Source organism: Cornus florida, unplaced genomic scaffold, assembly GCF_030987335.1.
Source record: "Cornus florida cultivar Cherokee Brave unplaced genomic scaffold, ASM3098733v1 CherokeeBrave_3.0.0_Hap2_Chr11, whole genome shotgun sequence".
Taxonomy (NCBI): domain Eukaryota; kingdom Viridiplantae; phylum Streptophyta; class Magnoliopsida; order Cornales; family Cornaceae; genus Cornus; species Cornus florida.
In genome coordinates this window covers 616,365-637,578 of record NW_026775581.1, presented here as the reverse complement: position 1 = coordinate 637,578, position 21,214 = coordinate 616,365, and the positions used below count along the sequence as shown (strand labels likewise).

At 35.5% G+C, this 21,214-nt stretch overlaps 2 protein-coding genes across 2 annotated transcripts in view; one reads left to right on the top strand and one right to left on the bottom strand.

Moving 5' to 3' along the window:
- LOC132282977 (ubiquitin carboxyl-terminal hydrolase 9-like) overlaps nt 1-9,249 on the top strand; it is a 59,580-nt gene extending 50,331 nt beyond the window's left edge. Inside the window, exons 7-14 of the mRNA XM_059784829.1 lie at nt 636-1,028; nt 1,117-1,257; nt 2,569-2,739; nt 4,887-5,144; nt 5,253-5,401; nt 7,105-7,665; nt 7,772-8,048; nt 8,489-9,249. Of these exons, the coding sequence (XP_059640812.1) occupies nt 636-1,028; nt 1,117-1,257; nt 2,569-2,739; nt 4,887-5,144; nt 5,253-5,401; nt 7,105-7,665; nt 7,772-8,048; nt 8,489-8,653 (2,115 nt within the window). The 3' untranslated portion in view covers nt 8,654-9,249. The remainder of the gene's footprint in view (nt 1-635; nt 1,029-1,116; nt 1,258-2,568; nt 2,740-4,886; nt 5,145-5,252; nt 5,402-7,104; nt 7,666-7,771; nt 8,049-8,488) is intronic.
- A 3,281-nt stretch (nt 9,250-12,530) lies between these two features.
- Nucleotides 12,531-13,092, bottom strand: LOC132286245 (uncharacterized mitochondrial protein AtMg00810-like). The gene is made up of 2 exons (XM_059788513.1): nt 12,843-13,092; nt 12,531-12,628 (listed from the first exon to the last, which is right to left on the bottom strand). Exons 1-2 carry the CDS (start codon nt 13,090-13,092, stop codon nt 12,531-12,533), a joined length of 348 nt encoding a protein of 115 aa, XP_059644496.1.
- Nucleotides 13,093-21,214: the final 8,122 nt, after the last annotated feature.

The following is a 21,214-nucleotide window of genomic DNA, read 5'->3' as shown; positions in this document are numbered from 1 at the left end:
TATGACAAATAAATATTTTGTATATGAGGTATACATGTACATAGATATACGCTGTCTCCTTGTTATGACATGTTATATAGGTATACATGTATATAAATATTCTATATGACATGGATGATTATAATTATATGATTTAGAAATCATAAATTTTGACTCTTCATACTCTCATGAGCACATATCTTTTACTTTTGAAGTGTGGTCAAACTTTATATATGTTTTATAAAAATATTCACTCTATTGTTTCTTACAATTTTAGTTTTATCTTTCTCCATGGTAAAAGGTCTTATCCAACGTTCATGGTTCATCAGTCAAATGTTTCCAAGAGAGAGGTGTAAGTCATGTGTCCATACTTAAGAATTTTATTGTTAAAATTATGGATACGGTCAAGATGTGTTGGGCCCATATCTGGAAGTGTATGAGAAGTGTCGTAGTCTGACATGGACACAGTTACTTCTCACAAGTATCCGAGTTTACCGTTTTTTTTTTTTTATTTTTTTTTCTTCTCTGTTCTTCTTTTTATTTGTTTTTCCTTTTCCTAATTTTTACATACATCTCCAATTTTGTGATTTCAATTATTTTTGACTTTGGTAGCTATGTAGTCTATTTTCTGATGAATTTTTGTTTTGTTTTTGCAGATTCTTCTCGAGGCGGAAGTTGATGGATTTAAGCCCTCTAGATTTGGCATGGATTCAACTGGAAATGAGTTAGCCTTGGTTCCAATAGAACCGTTGAGATCATCTACAACAATTGCTGGGGGCCCAACATCATCCAACGGTTATTCAACTGGTTACAGTTCCAATTTTATTCAGGGAAGTACTTTTAGTTCACCAATTTCAGATTTGGAGGACGGATTTTTAAAGCCTATAGCTAGAGGAGATAGGGGAGGTTTGGCAGGATTGCAGAATTTGGGAAATACTTGTTTTATGAATAGTGCCATTCAATGTTTAGTCCATACACCACCCCTTGTTGAGTACTTCTTGCAAGATTACAGTGATGAGATCAACAAGCAAAATCCTTTAGGAATGCATGTAAGTTGACGTTCTTAATATATCACGCGAAAGCTTGAATTATGAAACCTTTTGCATAAGGTATCTAATATTTGTTGTAGTTGTGCAGGGTGAGCTTGCAGTTGCATTTGGTGACTTATTGAGGAAACTCTGGTCCTCTGGGCGGGTGCCAATTGCACCTCGTGCATTTAAGGGAAAACTTGCTCGATTTGCTCCCCAATTTAGTGGATATAATCAGCATGATTCTCAAGTTAGTGCTATATAATATATGTATACATATTTTCTCTCCTCTTAATCGCAATGTTCGCAGTCAAATAGATCATATGTAACTTTTTTAGAAGCTAAAAATGTGCCAGCAAGAAAAAAAGTGATGTTCAATTGAAGAAAAAAAGAAAAAGAAAAAACAATTTGAAAAGAAATCAGTCCGTTGTATTGTTGATTTCTTAGTATTTTTAAAATTAATTCTATTGGATTACGTGTTTAGATAACCTTCCTGTGATTGTTGCTTATTTTAAAGTTATACGATGCTGCTCTGTTTATTCTGGTTTGCTCAATCTTTATCTTATGAAATTTTCTGATTGTGTCACTGATTGGGATTTACTTGCCTCAATTTTGGTGATATCTGGAAAACAATATATATATATATATATATTTTTAATTGTTATGTTAGTATGAGCTGAAGTTGAATTTTGATTGTGGTTATGAGATGGGAGTGACAAAATGGTTTTTTTTTTTTGTATATGTGCACTTGTGCGGGTGTGGGATGAGGCAAGATATCAAGAGATGGTTGCCTATCTTTGCCTTGAGTATCTTTGAATTGTACAAAATTATGGGTTTGCTGCTCAATTGAAAGCTTTTGAACAATCTGGATTGTTCGCAACTAGAATTGGCTGAATATGGAAAAATGGACTCTCCCTGCCCATTGATGGCTGTTCTACCATAGGAGTTTGTGTCATTTATGTATTGTACTGTAAGTCCTCATGACGAGTATGTACCTCAATAATTGGGCTGCACCTTACCCACAGGGAAGGTAGGAGGGGCTTGTTTGTATCCTACCTATACATGTATATTTATATAAATACATATATGCATGTAATTTGGAATATCTATGATATGTTGGATATTGTTACACGTTTATGCATGTAAGGTAGGAGTGGCTTGTTTGTATGCATGCATGTATATTCATGCACGGAATTGAGTACATTAAATATGTTGGATATTGTTATGCATTTCGTGTTATACTATTAATAGTAATAAAAAAAAAGAAAACGAAAAAGAAAAAGAAAAGGAATTGCAATTGTTGCTAGTCAAAGGCCTGGGTTTCAGTGACTTTCAAGTTGATATGGTCATCCATGAGATGCAAGTTTAATACTCAATAGCAACATTTGTGGTGTAGCAAAGAAATAAAATAAAATAAAATTTTAAAAAATATATTTTAGCTTGGTGTTTATTTGTTTTTTTTAGGTGTTGACTACCCTTATCAGCTAATGAATCAAGTTTTTTTTAGTCGTTCTTTTTTCTTTTCTTATCTATAATTCTAAGTAATGAATTCTCTCTTTAGGAACTCCTTGCCTTCTTGCTGGATGGGCTGCATGAAGATTTGAATCGCGTTAAGCAAAAGCCTTACATTGAAACAAAAGATTACGATGGTTGTGCCGATGAGGAAGTTGCAGATGAGTGTTGGAGATATCACAAGGCCCGCAATGACTCTGTAATTGTGGATGTTTGCCAAGTGAGTATTTCATTGTTACATGCTTTTATGTTTGTTAAATTTGTGTATAGTGAAGTTGTCATTAGTGTTGCATAAAATCACTATAGATAATTCTCGGGTCATTAAGTTACTATGGTCAAGTTGTTCTATTCGTTCCCTTTTTCTTTTGAGCAGGGCTATGAATTGAGCCTAGAATGCAACATTTTATAGTTTTTTGTTGGAGTATTCAAGGTTTATTTTGTTAGTCTTTTTTGGTATTGAGAAGTTAGTTATATTTGTTGCTACATACTATATATGTGCGTACATACATACATACATATATATATATATATATACATACATACATACATATATATATATATATATATATATATATATATATATGTATCTGAGTGAGGAGAGTGATTCCTGTTGAATTGCCTCTTTCATGCTTTGCATGCTGAGCCATCCTTCATTTTCCTTGTAGTTTCGGCAGAGCATGCTTATTACTACTATTAAAATTTCCCTTACAAAGCATATCCTATCAATCCTATTTTCATTTTTTCTACTGAAATGATTTTGCTGACATCCTTTAGCCATCAAAGCATTTGTTTATTTTGTTGGATAATGTGTTTTTATTTGTTTGAATTATTAATTGGCATTGAATTTAAATTCATGCTGGATAGAAGATTTTAATGGTTCACCCAGTGATTGTTACATGGAATCGCTGCTTTGCACCAGAGTAGTGAGTACCCATGTGGCCATGTCAACAGAAAAGAGATGGATATGGGTATGGAACCTTTGTTGATCTAGGAAGCCTGGACATGGACATGAGACATAGGTACGACACAATATAGACACGGCAATATGGCAAATGCCCCCAAAAAAAAGAAAAAAGAAAAAAAAAAAAGGACTCAGACACGGCAAGGATACGTAAAAAATAATAATAATAATAAAAATATGATATTACGTAAAAAATTAGCTTCTTTCAATTTCTCAATAATACCATTACACATTTTAGGAGTATACTACTATAATTTTTCAATATTAAAAAAAGAAGAAGCAATTTAAAGCATTTCTCCAATCGAGTTAAATTCCTCAACCATACAATAAATATACTTAAAGCAATTAAGTAGTTCATTTCTATCATTTAGGCAGTCAAGCATTGCTAGTTTACCAACTTAATTTTACATTTTAACAGCAACATAATTTAAAATTCGAGCTAAAGCCCCAATACCCCATGCTTTTATTTTTATTTTTTTTACTTTTTTTTATTTTTTTAATGTTTACAAATTGAACCTGCCATGTCCCGGAACGTGTCCTGGACACGTCTTTGCTTATCGAGCTGCGTACTTGGTGTATTTGGGATGTGTTTGTCTCAAAAAAAATATCATTTAAAAACATGGACACTTCTAGGCGTGAAGGACACATGTCTGGCCATGTTCCTGGCGGGTCCATGTCCAACACCGCAATGGAACCTCCGACAGAGGGTCTGTGCTTCGTAGGTGTTGATACATCTCAATTGGAGATGTAAAAAAGAAATGGAGTAAACTATGGATTGGCACACTAAATTTGAATGCTGTCATGATTTCAACCTTTGTTACATATTTCTGTGCTACTCTGTAATGGCTGAGCAATATCATCTTCTTGCTGGTGATTAATGGAGTCACCTAAGGAGTCGTGGCTGATCTAGGGTGTCCTGCCTTTTCACTTCAAACAAGGAAGATGAAATATACTGTTTGATAAGGACTTAAAATATCTTGTTATTTTGATAATTTTACTAATGCATCCCTTTTTTTTTTTTTTTTTTTTCAATTTTTTGGAAAAGACTTCTGTTTATGTCACTAAATTCAATTTAAAAAAACCCCATTCATGTAATATTATAACCTATATGATACTCAATTATTTTCAGGGTTCACCCTTTTCTATTTGCTTTTTCAAACACACCCTTTTTTTCTGATATTTGGACAACTTGGACACTTATAAGTGTCGACATAATGTTAGTACTAGACCTCAGAAAGATTGGACACATTTGTACCCGAGTCAACGTAACATAGCCAGCAAATATGTATAAATATATGAGGTATTTTTCCTTTTGGTTTATTAGTGTTTTAGAGCTTGATAGTTCTGAGCTTTTACAAATTGAACATTGTTCTAATGGCAATGTAAACTTGCTAACAAATGCTCAGGGTCAATATAAGTCAACATTGGTCTGTCCGGTTTGCGAAAAAATTTCAATAACATTTGATCCCTTCATGTACTTATCATTGCCGCTGCCATCGACGGTTACTCGGACAATGACAATAACTGTCTTTTATGGTGATGGGAGTGGTCTTCCGATGCCGTTCACTGTTACTGTCCTAAAACATGGTTGCTCTAAAGATCTTATTCAGACTTTGAGTACTGCATGCTGTTTAAAGAGTGATGAATGCCTGTTGCTTGCAGAGGTAAGATTATATTCTCTTGATTATCATTAATTAATAATTATTTATAATTATGTTGCTTATTTCTTTTTATATTCCTGCTTTCTGAAGCACTGTTTTTTCAATCTCCAGGTCTATGATCATCGAATATATCGATACTTGGAGATCCCTTTGGAGCCATTGTCGTCTATAAAAGATGAGGAACATATTGTGGCATACAGACTTCCAAAAAATCATGCAGAATTAACGAGACTGGAGATATGTCATCGATACCTAGATGAGTGAGTTGTCATTCTTAAATCCTTACCTAAAGTTTTACACGGGATAAAGATGATGGGAGTAAAAAAAAAAAAAAAAAAAAGGCTTGGAAAGTTCTTTGTTCCAGCCAACAGATCACATGACTTACAAAGATAAAAGAATCATGTGTTGGAAAGGGACACATATTCAGTGGCCATTAGCTTAATTCATGAAAATTCTGATTTCATTTATAATTAGTTCATGACTTGATATTTGTACATCAATAATTCTATCTGCCTCTGTTTTGTGGATGGCTGTGTTTGTGTTTGCATCTAGCACCCATGCGTAGAACTAAAGTAAAATTATGGTCAACCTTTCCTTGGGTTATAACAAAATTACAAATTACCCTAGCTATTAGTGATTCCTTAAGCACGATGGATTTTTCTATTAATTCTGAAATTATCCTTATTTAATGTAGCGACAGAATTGACCCCAACATATATATTTAAATTGATCTCTATGAAGACTCATGTGCAACGAGGCACGGGACAGCCTCCTCACCCTGTGTCACGATCGCTCCCTTCCCACTCGGCTATGTCCTTGCCTTCCATAGCCCTCATCTATGTTGGCATCTTTACCAAGATCCTTTCACTCTACCTTTGCCTCTCTATTTTGCCACTCTCTCTACTTCAATTCCCGAATCCCTACCCAGCTTTCTCTCTGAACATTTACATACACCAAAAACACTTGACATCCATAAATCTTATTCTTCATGCATGATCTTTGAAGTTCCTCACGAACTAATTCTCTTCTTCATCCCCAAAGCCAAAAATACACCCATCTGCGGAGTTGGTAATTGAGATCAAATTTTGATGGCCAGAGAGCATATGACACGAAGAGGACTTGGTGGGTCGATTTCACTCTCAAAATATAGGTCTTCATTGTTTTAATTCATTTCATTGATGGGTTCAATGGGCTATGATGGTCAGAGTTATTTATTTCTGTGTGTGAAAATATGGGTCTATATGATCTGAAGAGGCCAATCTGTTCAAATTTATCTTCTCTTCCATTCTTAGCCATCATCACCACAAAGTTACAAAGATGGGGGTGTGTCTCAAAGATACCAATGACTTTATCAGTTAATATATGGAGGTCCTTATCATGTGAAAGAAGGAGGTTTTCCCCACATGGCAAAAGAAAGGAAAAAAAGGTAGAAAATGAAAAAATAGGGAGAAGCTAGAAGATAAAATTTGAGTGAACTTTGAGGTAAAATGTCAGCAGCTAGATGGAAGAGGATAATTAATTAATTTGGGTGAGGAGAAAAAGTAGAGATAGGGAGGAGATGGTGGTCCAAGAGCAAGAGGAAAGTGAGCAAATAGATGGACGTTCATGTTTGCAACATTAGGGTGCCTGTGAACAAGGAATTGGTCATATTTCTTTGGATTTTGCTTATAATTTCTACATGGTAGATGTGGCATGTGTATGCAGTCATGCCTCTCCAATTTATCCTGTTTGTGTATTGTGTAACTCAAAATTTAATGAACAAATTTGTTGATACATGCTTTTAATTAACAATGTGTTCCTGTTTGATCACATGCATGTTTATGAGTCCGTGGTTCATTCCCTTGCTGAGAGACTAGGGAGGCCAATAGCCTTAGTTATTTTGTAGATACTAGAATTAAGCCATACATTGATCTTCTTTATTCGCCTTTTTTGTAATTTGCATAACCAAAGAACTTCTATACAGCTGTATGTCAGAGAATTTGAAGGGCTTTGAGAGGAAGTCCTTTTTGACACCACTGATTACGTATTTAGAAGGCCCACACACTGGAGCTGATATCAATCTTGCTGTTAGTAGAATTTTGTCACCATTGAGAAGAAAGACATATTTTAGTTCAACTAAGATCCATAGTAGCAAGGAAAATGGATCCATCTCAGAAGGTGTTGATGAACCAACGAACAGGTCTGATAACCAGTCTGTATCTCAGTGCCAGTCAATGTGCAACATGGAAATGGAAGAAATGTCCAGTAGAAAGTTGTCCTTTCACCTCTGCTTAGCAGATGAGAGGGGCTTGAGCTGTAAGCCAATTGATAAGGATTCCCTCATAAGACCCAGTAAACTGGTGAAAGTTATGCTGGATTGGACTGATAAAGAACATGAGTTGTATGATGCCAGCTACCTGAAGGATCTCCCTGAAGTTCACAAGTCAGGTGTTACCACGAAGAAAACCCGGCAGGAAGTTGTCTCTTTATTTTCATGTTTGGATGCATTCTTAAAGGAGGAACCTTTAGGGCCCGATGATATGTGGTAAAATATTCAAACATTGGTACAGCAGAACTATGTATTTTGAGGCCAGTTAATTTTAAATTTCTTACTAACGTTTTCTATTTTGTGCTTTAAAATATGAATGCAGGTATTGCCCACGGTGCAAGGAACACAGGCAAGCCACTAAGAAGTTAGACTTGTGGAGGCTTCCGGACATACTTGTTTTTCACTTGAAACGATTCTCATACAGCCGGTACCTGAAGAACAAACTTGATACCTTTGTAAATTTCCCCATTCTCAATCTTGATTTAAGCAAATATGTGAAGAGTAAAGATGCATCCACACGATCTCATGTATATGAGCTATATGCCATTAGCAATCATTATGGTGGCTTAGGTGGCGGTCACTACTCTGCTTATGCTAAGGTAAACACATGATATTCATTTTGTTCTAACTTTTTTACTTTTATTGTTGAAGATATTTCTAGGAAACCAATTTGTTGCCAATCTTATAGTTGGTACAGGCTGTGGTTTTCATCATCTCAATATCTATTTAACTGGTAACAATTGCAAGATCCTTAGTGTGGATGGATATTCTTGTAATAGTTACATTATATTTTGCTGTCATTTGGCCGATTCTCTTGAATTTCTTGTGGCCTGGTAGCGGCCACATCCAAAGTACACGGTCATTTGGTTCTGAGACAGAAGTGAAAGAATCCATCTGCTGTTGTTTACGTATTATTTAAATGTACTTTGCTTTGTATGCCTGGCAACAGAATACTTCCTTTTTTCATGGGACTCTTGTCGAATTTAAAACGAAAAAGGGTAGAAGAAAGAAAAGCTCAAAGATTTCCTTTTTTGTGCAGTCAATTGATGAGAACAGATGGTATCACTTTGATGATGCCCACGTTTCACCAGTTGGTGAAGCTGATATCAAGACATCAGCTGCTTATGTATTGTTTTTCCAAAGAGTTAAAGCTGAACCGAACATAGGAGTGGGAGAGTCATCCCAGGTGAATGTGAATTCTTGAAGGCTGAGATCTGTTGTATGCATTTTGGTATTGCATGGTTCATGGCGCTCTTGCTATCCATTTTGGAGGGAAGGTTGACTTGGTAAAAAAAAACCACATTTTTGGTCAACCATGGTGTTTTTTATTTGATGATCTAAACCTGCGGGTTTGGGCTGAAGACAAGGGAAATGTGGACAGTGGCATTTGGACAAAAATCAATCGTCAGGGAGGGGTTAGAGTCAGTTACTTGGCATTTAGGAAGAGAAGAAATTACCTGGCAAACATGGCAAGAGGATGAGGGTTAGATTTATTCAAAATAGTATTTTTTATTTTTATTTTTATGATTTTTGAAAGATTCTTTTTATTTTTTTAATGGCATTCAGGTAGTTGACGGATTCCTGAATATTCTTTTCTGTGGATCCTTTTCATTGTAGAGTGTTGGTACCCATATCTCACAAAGTACATTATGCAGCTTCTTGTTTCACACCCTTCTCTCTATAGTTGAATGGAGGAGGGTATGGTTTAAACAGCATTTCACTACTGCTACTGTCATTTATTTTTGTTGTGAAACTTATAGTTTGTGGGTTAATGTACGAGTGTTGTAATGATTGCAGTTAGTTCATCTTTTCACGTCATTATATATTCATAAATTTTACTTGCGTTTTTTTTTTTAGAAGCTTAAGCAAACTCACACGCTCGTGTCTTCGCCGAGGCTAGTGTGAGTTTGTACGAGTTGGGCTATTGCCCATTTGGTTACTTTTATGCTTTTGATCCAAATTAAACTTGTTTAGTTCTTGTTGTATGTGAGCAAAATGACTTCTAAAATCAATTTTACATAATAGGTGAGGTGGTGATAAAATTTGATGACTTCTAAAATCAATTTTATATAATGGATTCTTTGAATTTGCTGCCTTCAGACTCCATCTTCTACCTCTTTCCAGATATATTTGCTGTGAGTATTCCAAATCTCTGCCTCTATTATTATTATTATTATTTTTTTTCTCTGTTGCATAAATAAGTAATATATATATTATATATCATCATTTTCATCATACTTGAGTTGGATGTGCCTAAGTTACATACATATATATCATTCATATATATGCAGGGTCTGCTAGGATTTTATTTCTGTGGCACATTGCAGTTGATTGAAAAAAAAAAAAAACAATCAACAAGTATGACAAATATAGAAAAAAAAAATAAGTGTAAAATTATATGCTAAATAAGTAGTGTATAAAAAATTTACTTTACACATACAAAATAAAATAAAATATTGATTAATAATATTTTCATTAAGCAATTACAACTGCCCTTGATGGGGAATTCTCATTATGGATTGATTTAAATAAGTAGAATGTATTAATTGATTTAAATAAGTAGAAGAAGAATAAAAAGAATAAGAAGGGAAAAAAATGTTATAGAAAGAAAAATTTTAAGAGGTAAATAAATAAATAAAATTTTAAGAGGTGTAATGGTAGTACTACCTTCTTGAGAGAGTCCGTCAAGGGCGTTGGTGGTGTCGAGGTCGTGATGCCACCGTGCTTCCTCCTCATCAATTTGGAAGGGCCTCCGATTTGGCCCAATTTTACTAAGGCTTCATGAAAAATGAAATTATTAAGGCTCAAAACATGAAAAGCCACACTTGAGCCCAACAAACTTATATATCATGCAGTAATAATTGAACAATAACAACAGGAAGAAAAAGCAGGATAGTAGTATGTAAAATTAATGCGACGGTGACACTAATTTTTTTTTTTTTATTATTATTTTTTTGGTGACGTGTGACACAAATTACTAATACGGAATCTAATACATATTAATTAAAACAAATACAGTTATCAGATTATATAAATTTGACATATACTACTTTGTTATTCAATTAAATTAATAAATAATAATTAGACTAACAACCAAAGAAACAATTAATTGAATTAGCCTTTCCAAATAAAAGATAATAATAATTGAATTAGATGAAAAAAAAGTAAAAAAATAAAAAAGGAAAACCAATGGCACACCAAAATTAGTCAACGTTGTGGTGGATATTACCAACACGAAATTACCAACACCATCAGAGCACAACCATTGACCCCGTCGACCAAACATTCCATAAAGAAGAAGAAAGATGGAAAAATTAATGGAAAAATTATATACATTATACCACGATGCTTCTTTTTCAACTTTCTTGTTAAGTACTTATAATATATTTCATGGAATATTGTCAAATATATCTTTGAGTATGATTAACAACAAATCGAATCTTATTGCATGAAGACAGATAGGAAGTGGTATTGTCGAAACCTAAAAATCAAAGTCATGGTACACGTTCTCCATCTAATTATTCTTGGTTTTATTTTTTTTCCTTCTAACTTACTCTATTTGATTTATTTTTTCTAATAATATTGAATATGTACGCAGTACAGATGCACAATTATTTATTTATGGTAATAAATTTATTATTATTGGTTGGTTGTCATATGCAAACTGTATTGACACACAAATAGTTGTTAGTGGTGATAAATTTATAGTTATTAATTAGTCGTCTTATGCACACTGCACATGCACACAATTGTTTATTGATGATGAACACAATTATATTGTTGTGCGTTAAGTTTTGGTTGAATGTATTACTTGTAAAAGTGAAAACAACATATGAATATATTTTATATACTCGTCGTTTATAATTTTATTTTTTTATTATTAATTTTTTTTTGCATATGAAACCTTAGGTATAAAGTGCCTCAAATGTGAGAATTCCCCATAGCCTCTCAAAATTTTGAGAGTCTTAGGGTCAGCCCTTGGCAGCGTAGGCCCGAACATCAGCTTTGATATTGTACCTCTCACCGACAATGAGCTCTAGTGGAAAATCTAAGAGATGTCTCATGTGATCCTCTTCCTTCATGTCCAATATATATATATATATATAGTTAAACGGTGTCCAATGGTTGTGAACCCAAGCTCAGCTATATTTACCAGAGTGTAATATCTAATACGAGCTTAAAATAGCTCCTCAAGTCCTCCCAGCAGCTCCCTCGACTAGACCGATTACGCTGCTGGTGGCCGACCAATTCTTGTAGCCGTTGTATGGGTATATCCCCTTTAGATCCAGCTTGATTAAGCTGGCATCGGGTCCATTTCTTACAAATAATTAAACTAACTTCAAATTAAACAACAACTACTCTCCCTCTATTTATATAATATACCTATATATGTGTATAATATATATATATATATATAGAAAAAAGATTAATTTCATTGACACCCCTTAAGGTTTGACCAAATTTCACGCAAAAATATATTTCGAAAATTGCTATCACTTAGACTTCAAATTACTTTTCTGTCAATGACACCGTTAAAAATGTGCAAAATGATAATTTTATCCTTAAATTTTTAATGCTTTTTATTTCAAAATATCAAAAAATTAAAAGGACTAAAATACCCTTAGTCTAACACCAACCCTTCCCTGCCATTCGAAGTCACCTAAAAAAAGCAAATATTTTCCTTTCTCTCACTATAACACATTACGTCTCTGGTTAAACAATTAGAAATTTCTAGACAAAATTCAATGAAAGCCATTGAAAAATAAGTAATCAATACCAAGAGAAAAAGTCGAAAAGGTTTCAAACCCACCTTCTGAAATTCAAAGAAGCGCTCAAATCCCCTCACTATCATGTATCTAGTTATATATATATTTATATATATAAAGTAATTTGGTAAAATTGGCGTACTCAATTTGAGAGTCTGACTCTCATTATAGGCAAGAGGAAAATTACAAATATGGAAAGAGAAAAAAAAAATCAAATCCCTAAATAAAAGCCTAAACATTAGCCTATAATGAAGACCCAAAAAATCTACCACAATCATTGAGTCAACTTATAAATATAATTTCCAACACTCCCCCTTAAGCTAGAGCAAATATGTTGACTAAGCCCAGCTTGACTATGGAAGACTGGAGAAGAGAAGGCCCAATAGACTTTGCGAACACATTTGCAGTTTGTTCTGAAGAGGAAACAAAAATAGGATTAATGATACCTGATTGAACCTTCTCTCGAATGAAGTGAATGTCTACCTCATTATGTTTCGACCTTTTATGTAAGATAGAATTGGAAGCAAGCATAATGGCTGATTTATTGTCACAAACAGCCTGAAGAACCTTTCTCTACATGACCCAACTCTCACAAAATTGATTGAAGCCAAAGGAGCTCACAAGTACCTTGAGCCATAGCTCGGTATTCAGCTTCAATAGAAGATTTGGAGATAATAGCTTGCTTCTTACTCTTCCATGATATGAGATGATTACCATAGAAAGTACAGAAGCCAGAGGTAGAACGTCTATCTGTCTTACATCCAGCATAGTCTGCATCAGTAAAACATGAGAGTCCAGACTGATTTCTTGAGGCATAGAATATACCAAGGCCAGGGCACGACTTAAGATACCTCAAAATATGGTAGACTGCATCCATATGAGCTAAGCGAGGGGCATGCATGAATTGACACACCAACAACAAATGTCAAATTGGGCCTTGTGTTAGTCAAGTAGATAAGATGAACTACCAAACATAGATACATGGATGGATTTGGAAGTAATTCCCTTGACTCAACAAAGAGTTTGAGATTGGGGTCCATAGGAGTGGAAACGGGTCGACACCCAAGCATGCTAGTATCTTGAAGAAGATCCAAAACATATTTCCTTTGAGATAAGGAAATTCTATGACGAGATCTAGCAACCTTAATTCGAAGAAAATATTGAAGGGGACCTAAGTCCTTCACATTAAAGGACTTTTGAAGATGAAGTTTCGCCCGAGCAATCCTTGAAGCATCATCACCTCTAATAATGATATTATCCACATATACTAATAACATAATGCAGTGACCATTATAGTGACATCAAACAAAGCAAGTATGGTCTGAGTGACAACGCACAAAGCCCATGGATAGAACGACATCGCTGAAATGACTAAATCAAGCTCTAGGAGATTGCTTCAAACTATAAAGAGACTTCCGCAGCCAATAGACTTTCCCAGCATACTCCCCCTCAGCCCGAAATCCAGGGGGTGGATCCATATATATAGTCTCAAGTAAGTCTCCATTAAGAAATGCATTCTTGACATCTAACTGATGCAGAGGCCAAGAATGGGCAGCAGACAAGGAGATAAGTAATCGCACATACGTCAACTTTGCCATAGGATCAAAGGTATTTCCAAAGTCTTTGCCAGGAATTTTAGTAAAGCTTTTTGCCCCCAACCGAACCTTATACCGATTAATAAAACCATCGGCTAAGTACTTCACAGTAAAGACCTATTTGCAGCCCACTGTTTTCTCTCCAGCAGGTAAAGTAACAAGTTCCCATGTATTATTACACTGTAAAACATCCATTTCTGTTGTCATGGCAGACACCCAATTGGTATCCAAGAGGGCCTTTGACACTAATCGAGGAATAAAAACGGTCCTAGTCTTGCCCAAGAAGGATTTATATGCACCTGAAAAACCATTATAGGAGACATACGAGGAAATAAGGTGGTTAGTGCTACTAGAAAAACCATACCAATTAGGAGGGTGACGATCACAAGTATGATAACGGGATATATGTTTAGGAATGGTAAGAGTCACGGGAAAAGGAAAGTTACTTGGACCTGGTTCTGAAGATGATTTTGGCAGGGGAAGTTGAGTGTAATGGCGACGAGAGTAGACCTGTAAAGACGGAGGGGAACCTTGCATGGATGGAGAAGGAGTTTCCAAGACAGTATGATTTTTAAAGAGAGGAACATGACGGGCAATAGGAGAGATCACCTTTTCCAGACCATAAAAGAGAGAATCCTGTACCACAGAATTAGTACTATAAAAAAGAACAATTTCATGAAATGTCACATCTAGAGAATGATACATATGTTTGGCCACAGGAGCATAACAACGATAGCCCTTTGACATAGCATAATACCGTAAGAAATTATGCCTAATAGATTTATCATCAAGTTTATGACAAGAAGGACTACGGTTATGAATAAAACAAGTACAGTCGAAAACACAAGGCAGAAAGTGAAACAATGTATAATCACGTTGGAGAATCTAAATTGGGGCCTTACCACCCAAAACTCTACCGGTGATTAATAAAAAAAGTAGCTGTAGGAACAACCATATGCTAATAAAATTTAGGTATATGCATACCACTCAGAAGACATTGGATTGCAGACATAAGATGAAGGTTTTTGCGTTCAGCCACGCCATTTTGCTCAGGAGTGTAGGGGCAAGTGAGTTGATGTAAAATCCTTTTTTAGTAAGTTCAGTTTGGAACTCATTCAAAACATATTCACGTCCATTATCAGAACGAATATTACGGATAACAGTGTTATACTTGGTTTTGATCATTTGAAGAAACTGGGTAAATAAAAGGACACTAGATTTCTTTTTTAATAAATAAGCCCAAGTACAATGAGAATAATCATCAATAAATGTCACATAATATCGATGCCCAGAGAAAACAGTAACTGGGGAAGGACCCCAAACATCAGAATGAATGAGATCAAACGTCAACCCCCTTAAAGTCCCTGCGTCAAAGCTGAAGACTTACTCATTTGAGAACGACTGCCCTGAGGCTGCAACTGTGGACAGCGAGCCTTGATGTGCCCCGGCTGCTGACAGTGGTGACAAATCAACTTCCTTGAGGAAACAGGAACTGTAGGTGCAGACCGAGCCTGCTGTGACTGTCCCTGAACACGAGAACTGTCCCCGGCCTTAGCCTTCTTCTACTGACCCCCAACAGATATTGCTGAAGCCTCTCCACGAGACTGCTTATACAAACCCTTGATCCTGCGCTAATCTCGGTCCTCTGCCTCAACCATCATAGCCCTTTGAACCACTTCTCTGTAGGTCCTCAAATCCAGTACTAAAATCCATGGCCTAATATCAAGATGTAACCTATCCTGAAACTTTCTTGCCCTGAGTTCGTCGGTAGCTACCATCTCTAGTACATAGCGGGAAAGAGAAGTGAAGCATGTCTCATACTCAATGACACTCATCATGCCCTGATAAAGACCTGTGAACTGCATTATCATATCCTGCCTCATAGCCCTCGGAAAGAAGCAGTCAAAGAACAATATCCTGAACTCCTCCCAAGTCATCACCTCCACATCGTGGATATTGGTCATAGACCTTCACCAGATATCGGCATCTCCCATGAACATAGAGGCTGTCAAGGAGATCCTCAATCGGTCTATAAGTACTGCCATGTTATCAAGCTTGTGTACCATGAGATCAAACCATGCCTCTGAAGCAAGCGGATCCATATTCCCTATAAACTGGTCGATCTTAACCCGTTGTAACTTCATGAAGTAGTCCAATGCCTCATTAGCAACCGGTGCCCGTGCTAGCGCCGGTACCAGAATCTGCATCCCTGTAATATGTTGACGAAACATCTACTGAATGGACTCTGACATTCCCAGAGCCACTCTATGTGTGATCTGCTCCTCATAAGTCTGCGCTCGTGGTGGATTAGGACCCATGCCACGAACTGGAATCCTGGGCCTCCCCGAACCCCTCGTAAACTCGGTGTCATCCATCTGCTCCTCAATGCCCTAACATGAAAACTCTCCACACGTGACAACCATGATGCTAAACGTACGAAAGAAAAGAAGAGATCAACAATAACACAAGCTATTATAATTGAATGCAACTCACACTATAAAAACATGAAACACAAAGCAAGATAAGGTATGTAACATATGGTCATGCTAAAGCAATCAAAGAAAGCTCTTTAAACAGTTAAGAACTTAGGCCAATAAGCATACATGTCAAACAAGGATGCTTTTTAAACACAAAAGCATATAAGCATAAAGACATGTCATAATACTAAGCGTATTGCCAAGAAACACGTAAACATGTTACAACGCCAAAACATGTCATCAAAAGCATGCATATATATCAAGTACATTAACAAAAGCATGATATGCACCCAAAACCCATCATCCTAATGTATTCAAACCTAAGAGCTCTGATACCACCTATGACGGCCCTGGATTTCTGAACCCAGTGCGTCTTATAATTACCCGAAGATGATCCATTAATGGATCCAAAATACAAAAGCGAAAGACATAACCAAGGTCTCTAGAGATGGATGTCATCCCTAAGACACAAAGGTGGCTTCCCGAGTAGTCTTGAGACTCAACAGAAGCAAGAAGAAAACAAAGGTTTTGAAACCTTACAAGAGATGGACTGAGGGTAAAATGGTCATTTCATAGAGAAATGGATGCTACCAAGCATACCATTGGAAATACAACAAAAAACTAATGAATTTAGACTCAAGAATCACCTAATTCAGAGTCCGAACGGAAAATATATGAAAATAATAACAAAACGGCATTCTTCGATTTAGAGATACCGCGACCCTATCTCACTAAAACTGGTATAACTCTCATTATGGTTTGATTTTTATACGTGGTTGGTACTATTGGAAAGCTAATTTCAAGCTCTTGAATTTAGGCTCAAGAATAACCTGATTTGGATAAAAAATGAAGGAGATATGACCCTCTGAAGTTGGCCCAAGAAATCTGTCCAAGAAACTAAAAAGACACCAAGCTTCAGGGAGGATCAGCAGGCTGACAAATACTACCAGCCAACTGAAACTCAATCATCAGCCGGTTGATGAACAGTACCAGCCGGCCAAAATGCCATTTTTCACTTGCAAACCTACTGGAATTAGTCTCGAACAGTCATCAATCGGCTGATAACTACTATCAGCCGACCTATGGACCTGGTAACAGCAGAAAAAGCTGCTGCAATCTATGGGGAAGGTGTTTGGCTCAATCCTAAAGCTATGCATGCTTTCCATTTGATCCGGACAAGTTTCAAAACATTCCCTAGCCTCATGCAAGCATCTAAAACATGCTCAATCAAAATAAAGCTTTAAGTGATACCCAATGCATGAATTTTGCTTAAATTTTTATACATCATCCAAAAATAGTTCAAAAGTTGGAACTTAAGAGTTTTGTGAAATGTAAACATGCACGCATACGTAAAATGAATAAGTAGACGCGCTACAATGGCCTACGGCCTCATAGCATGTCATATGCAAAATATGACCCTTCAACCCTTGAAATCCCTTTATATTCCATAAACAAACTATGAAGTTAAACAAGCATACATGTCATATAAGTGTCTTTGACCCTTGGCCTCATTACATATACATCCAAAGAGTGTCAAAAGGTGCACTTAAGTGCACATTACATAGTTTGAACATTAAATATATGTTTTGTCAAAATAAACCAAAATGTAGCATGATATGCTAATAAGAGCAAATTCTAACATAACAAAAAATATTCTAAGTAGTCAAGCAATCCTAAAAGTGTTGTGTATTCCACAATAATGCTTCTTTACCTGAAAAACACTCAGTAACTTTGGGGTGAGTAAACAAGTTTACTCGTAAGGAATGAGCATGCATGAACCTACTTTATACAACTTTGCAATTTGATATAATTCAATTCATAATGTTCAACCGACATTGGAACTTCCAACACAATGTAATAAAATATAAACTTATAAAGTTATCAAACCAAAGTGGATACTTAGACATCACGCCAGATCAGACCGACACTATAGTTACTTTAGGGTTACTAGCCCATGGTTAATCTCCCTATGTGCGCACTAGACTTGTAGAGGGACAATCCTCCATACTAGAACCATGCCCTAGCCTTAGTCATAACAACAACATCCCAAGTTTCCAAAATCAACAATTTGTACAACAACATATATGTATTAACATAACATATACATACAATGTAAAACCATCTACCATGCACGAACTAATTTTTGGAAACACAATACATGCTCTAGTTCATAACTACAATGGCATGCAAATTGTTGAATAATTATTATGCAACTTGTCACAACTTATAACAATTTTATTCAATGATAGGAACATACTCTCACAAGTATTATACAAGTTTAAAATCAAGACTTAATCATGTAATCAACATGAAATTCATACTCAATTCATCAATACAACAAAGATAGAAATTAATTTAATAAAACAACTAATTTCTCTAGATTTCATTTCTCATCTAAACATGCTCAATTTTATATATGTTAGGGAACCTATCATAATCATTACATATATCCCTTCAAAACTTAATTTAAATTATAGGAACATATAAATGAAAATTAATTAAATTAATTGATTAATTTCTCTAGATTTCAAAACAACCCTAAATGACTTCAAATTAACATAAGTTATAAATCAAGTCATGGCCTTCCCAAAAATCATGTCTTTCATGCAAGGTACCCTTAACTATTAACTTAAAAATTTGGATCAAAGACATGTATTCCATATGAACCAAGTTATAAAATAAATATAACAACAATATCATAAGTATAAATCACCCTCTACCTCAGAGAATTGAATCTCTTTAAACCAAGAAGCCAAGCTTAAAATGGTAAACCAAACTAGGGTTTTATAGAGGAGAGTTAGAGGAAGCAAAAGTACTCCAAGCTTATAGGTCTAAGGTGAGTGGAAGGAGACCAAAATAAAGCTTAAAGCTCTAAACTAAGCTTTGCTTCAATGGTGGCTTGGTTAGGGTTTGAGAGGAAAGAGATAAAATGAAATAAAAACACAAACCCTAAACTAAATGTGGTAGGATTCGCCACTCACTATGTGCTCTTGTACTACTTCTCACATACGCACAATGCAAGACTAAATTTGGCGCCTACACTTGTCACTAATATATAGCTCCTTCCTAGGCTTAATCTTAAACCTACACTTGCCAATCATCCAAGCCAATAAGTGCTCCAATCCTAGGCTAACAAGTGTGTGAATCTCTACCCTCCATGTGTTATAAGATTATGCTTCCAAGTCTTTCCATCCCAATGCCAACAAGTGGCACCATAGGAGTGTGACACTTGTCACACTTTCTGGAAATTGCAAAAAGGTCATTTTCTAAAATATCTTCCTAATTAAGTTGCAATATGGTCCCTGAGAGGAAGAATAATTACTTTACATAATTACGCTAAAACCCCAAAAGTCAAGAATATTTCCAAGAAGTTATGCATCCAAGCCCTTTACAAAAAAAAGTAAACATCTAGCATGCTTTTCTACAAAAGTAAAAATGTAGATATCATGGAAATTAAATATCATGGATGTATGCAAAGCCAAAATCAAATCCGAGCATAAAAAGTGAGGTTATGCAACAAAAACGATAAACGGGAAAAGATGAAATAGGGAAAAAGACGAAATAGGAAAAAGACGAAAATAAAAAGAAAAGAAAAATGCCGAAAAAAGGGAAGGAGTGAAAAGACCGGGTCATTACACCATTGGTTGGTGCATTTGTTGGCTTTAAATGGTGACAAGTGTAGGCTTAAGATTAAGCCTGATGCGGGAGCTTGGGATCTTAATAAGTGTAGGCCTAGGATATGATCTTGTGAGGAGGTGTACTTTGCTGACAAGTGGAAGGTGGTGACTAAGTGTTTGTGAGAGAGAAGTAGTGGTAGCTTAGGGTTAGTGTGTGTGGCCTTAATTAGTAGAGGAATACACCATTCTCCACTAACTCTTTCTCTTCCCCACTTTTCTCTATCACCTTGCCTCCATTGAAGCTTCTTGAAACCTAGCCACCATTGTTTGATTTTGACCTTCTTCCACTCACCTTTGAGCTTAGGTCTTGGAAGACAAAACCTTCCCCTCTTCCTCCTTTACAACACCTTTGCTTAGATTCTTCATTTGCCTTTGTTTGCCTTGGATTCTAGAGATACTATTCTCTAGTGAGGTAGGGGTTGTTATATGTTTCTATTCTCTAGTGAGGTAGGGGTTGTTATATGTTTATATTCTTAGTGTTTTAGTGTTTTTGGAGTTTTCTATATATTGAATTATAGGATTACATTTAGATGTAAATTCTATATATTTAATTTAGGGTTAAGTGATTCAAAGCATGTGTACCATAATTATCTTGTTGTAAAGTATATGTTCTTTTAGAAGATTACAAAATTCTAAAGATTTATCTTGTTATGATAATGAACTCTTGTAGAACATTACTAGTATTTACCTTACAAGCTTATTACTAAGTTGTTATAGATTTAGTAATTGTGGCCTACTATGATGGTGAATTGATTTAGCATGATTGATGATATCATTGTTTTATATAATGAATCGCACATTGAAGATTCGACGTATTGTATATTATTGTTATGTGTAATGAATCGCACATTGAAGATTCGACATTTTGAATGCCATTCTAGACTTGAAACCCTAGGATATGGTTTGTGTGGTTTCAACTCTACTTGTACATGGAAGGTGGTTCTATACATTATTTACTTATGTATAAGTTGTGGACTTATTATTGATTTTGGAAATACTTGGCACATTATATATTTGACATGGCTAGAGTGAGGCTCTGGTGCGGGAGGTACGAGTAGTTCTCCCCAATTTAGTGTGCATTAGGGTTGTTCCCATGGGTTAGTAGCCCAAATAACTTATACGTCTTAGTTCTATTCTGGGATTTGATGTCCAAGATATTCCGCTACTTGATTTTGCTCAATTCCAAGTTAACAACTAATGCTTAACTGTAACTTGTGATTTTAGTACTTGAAGTTTTAAAGTGGTTGAGT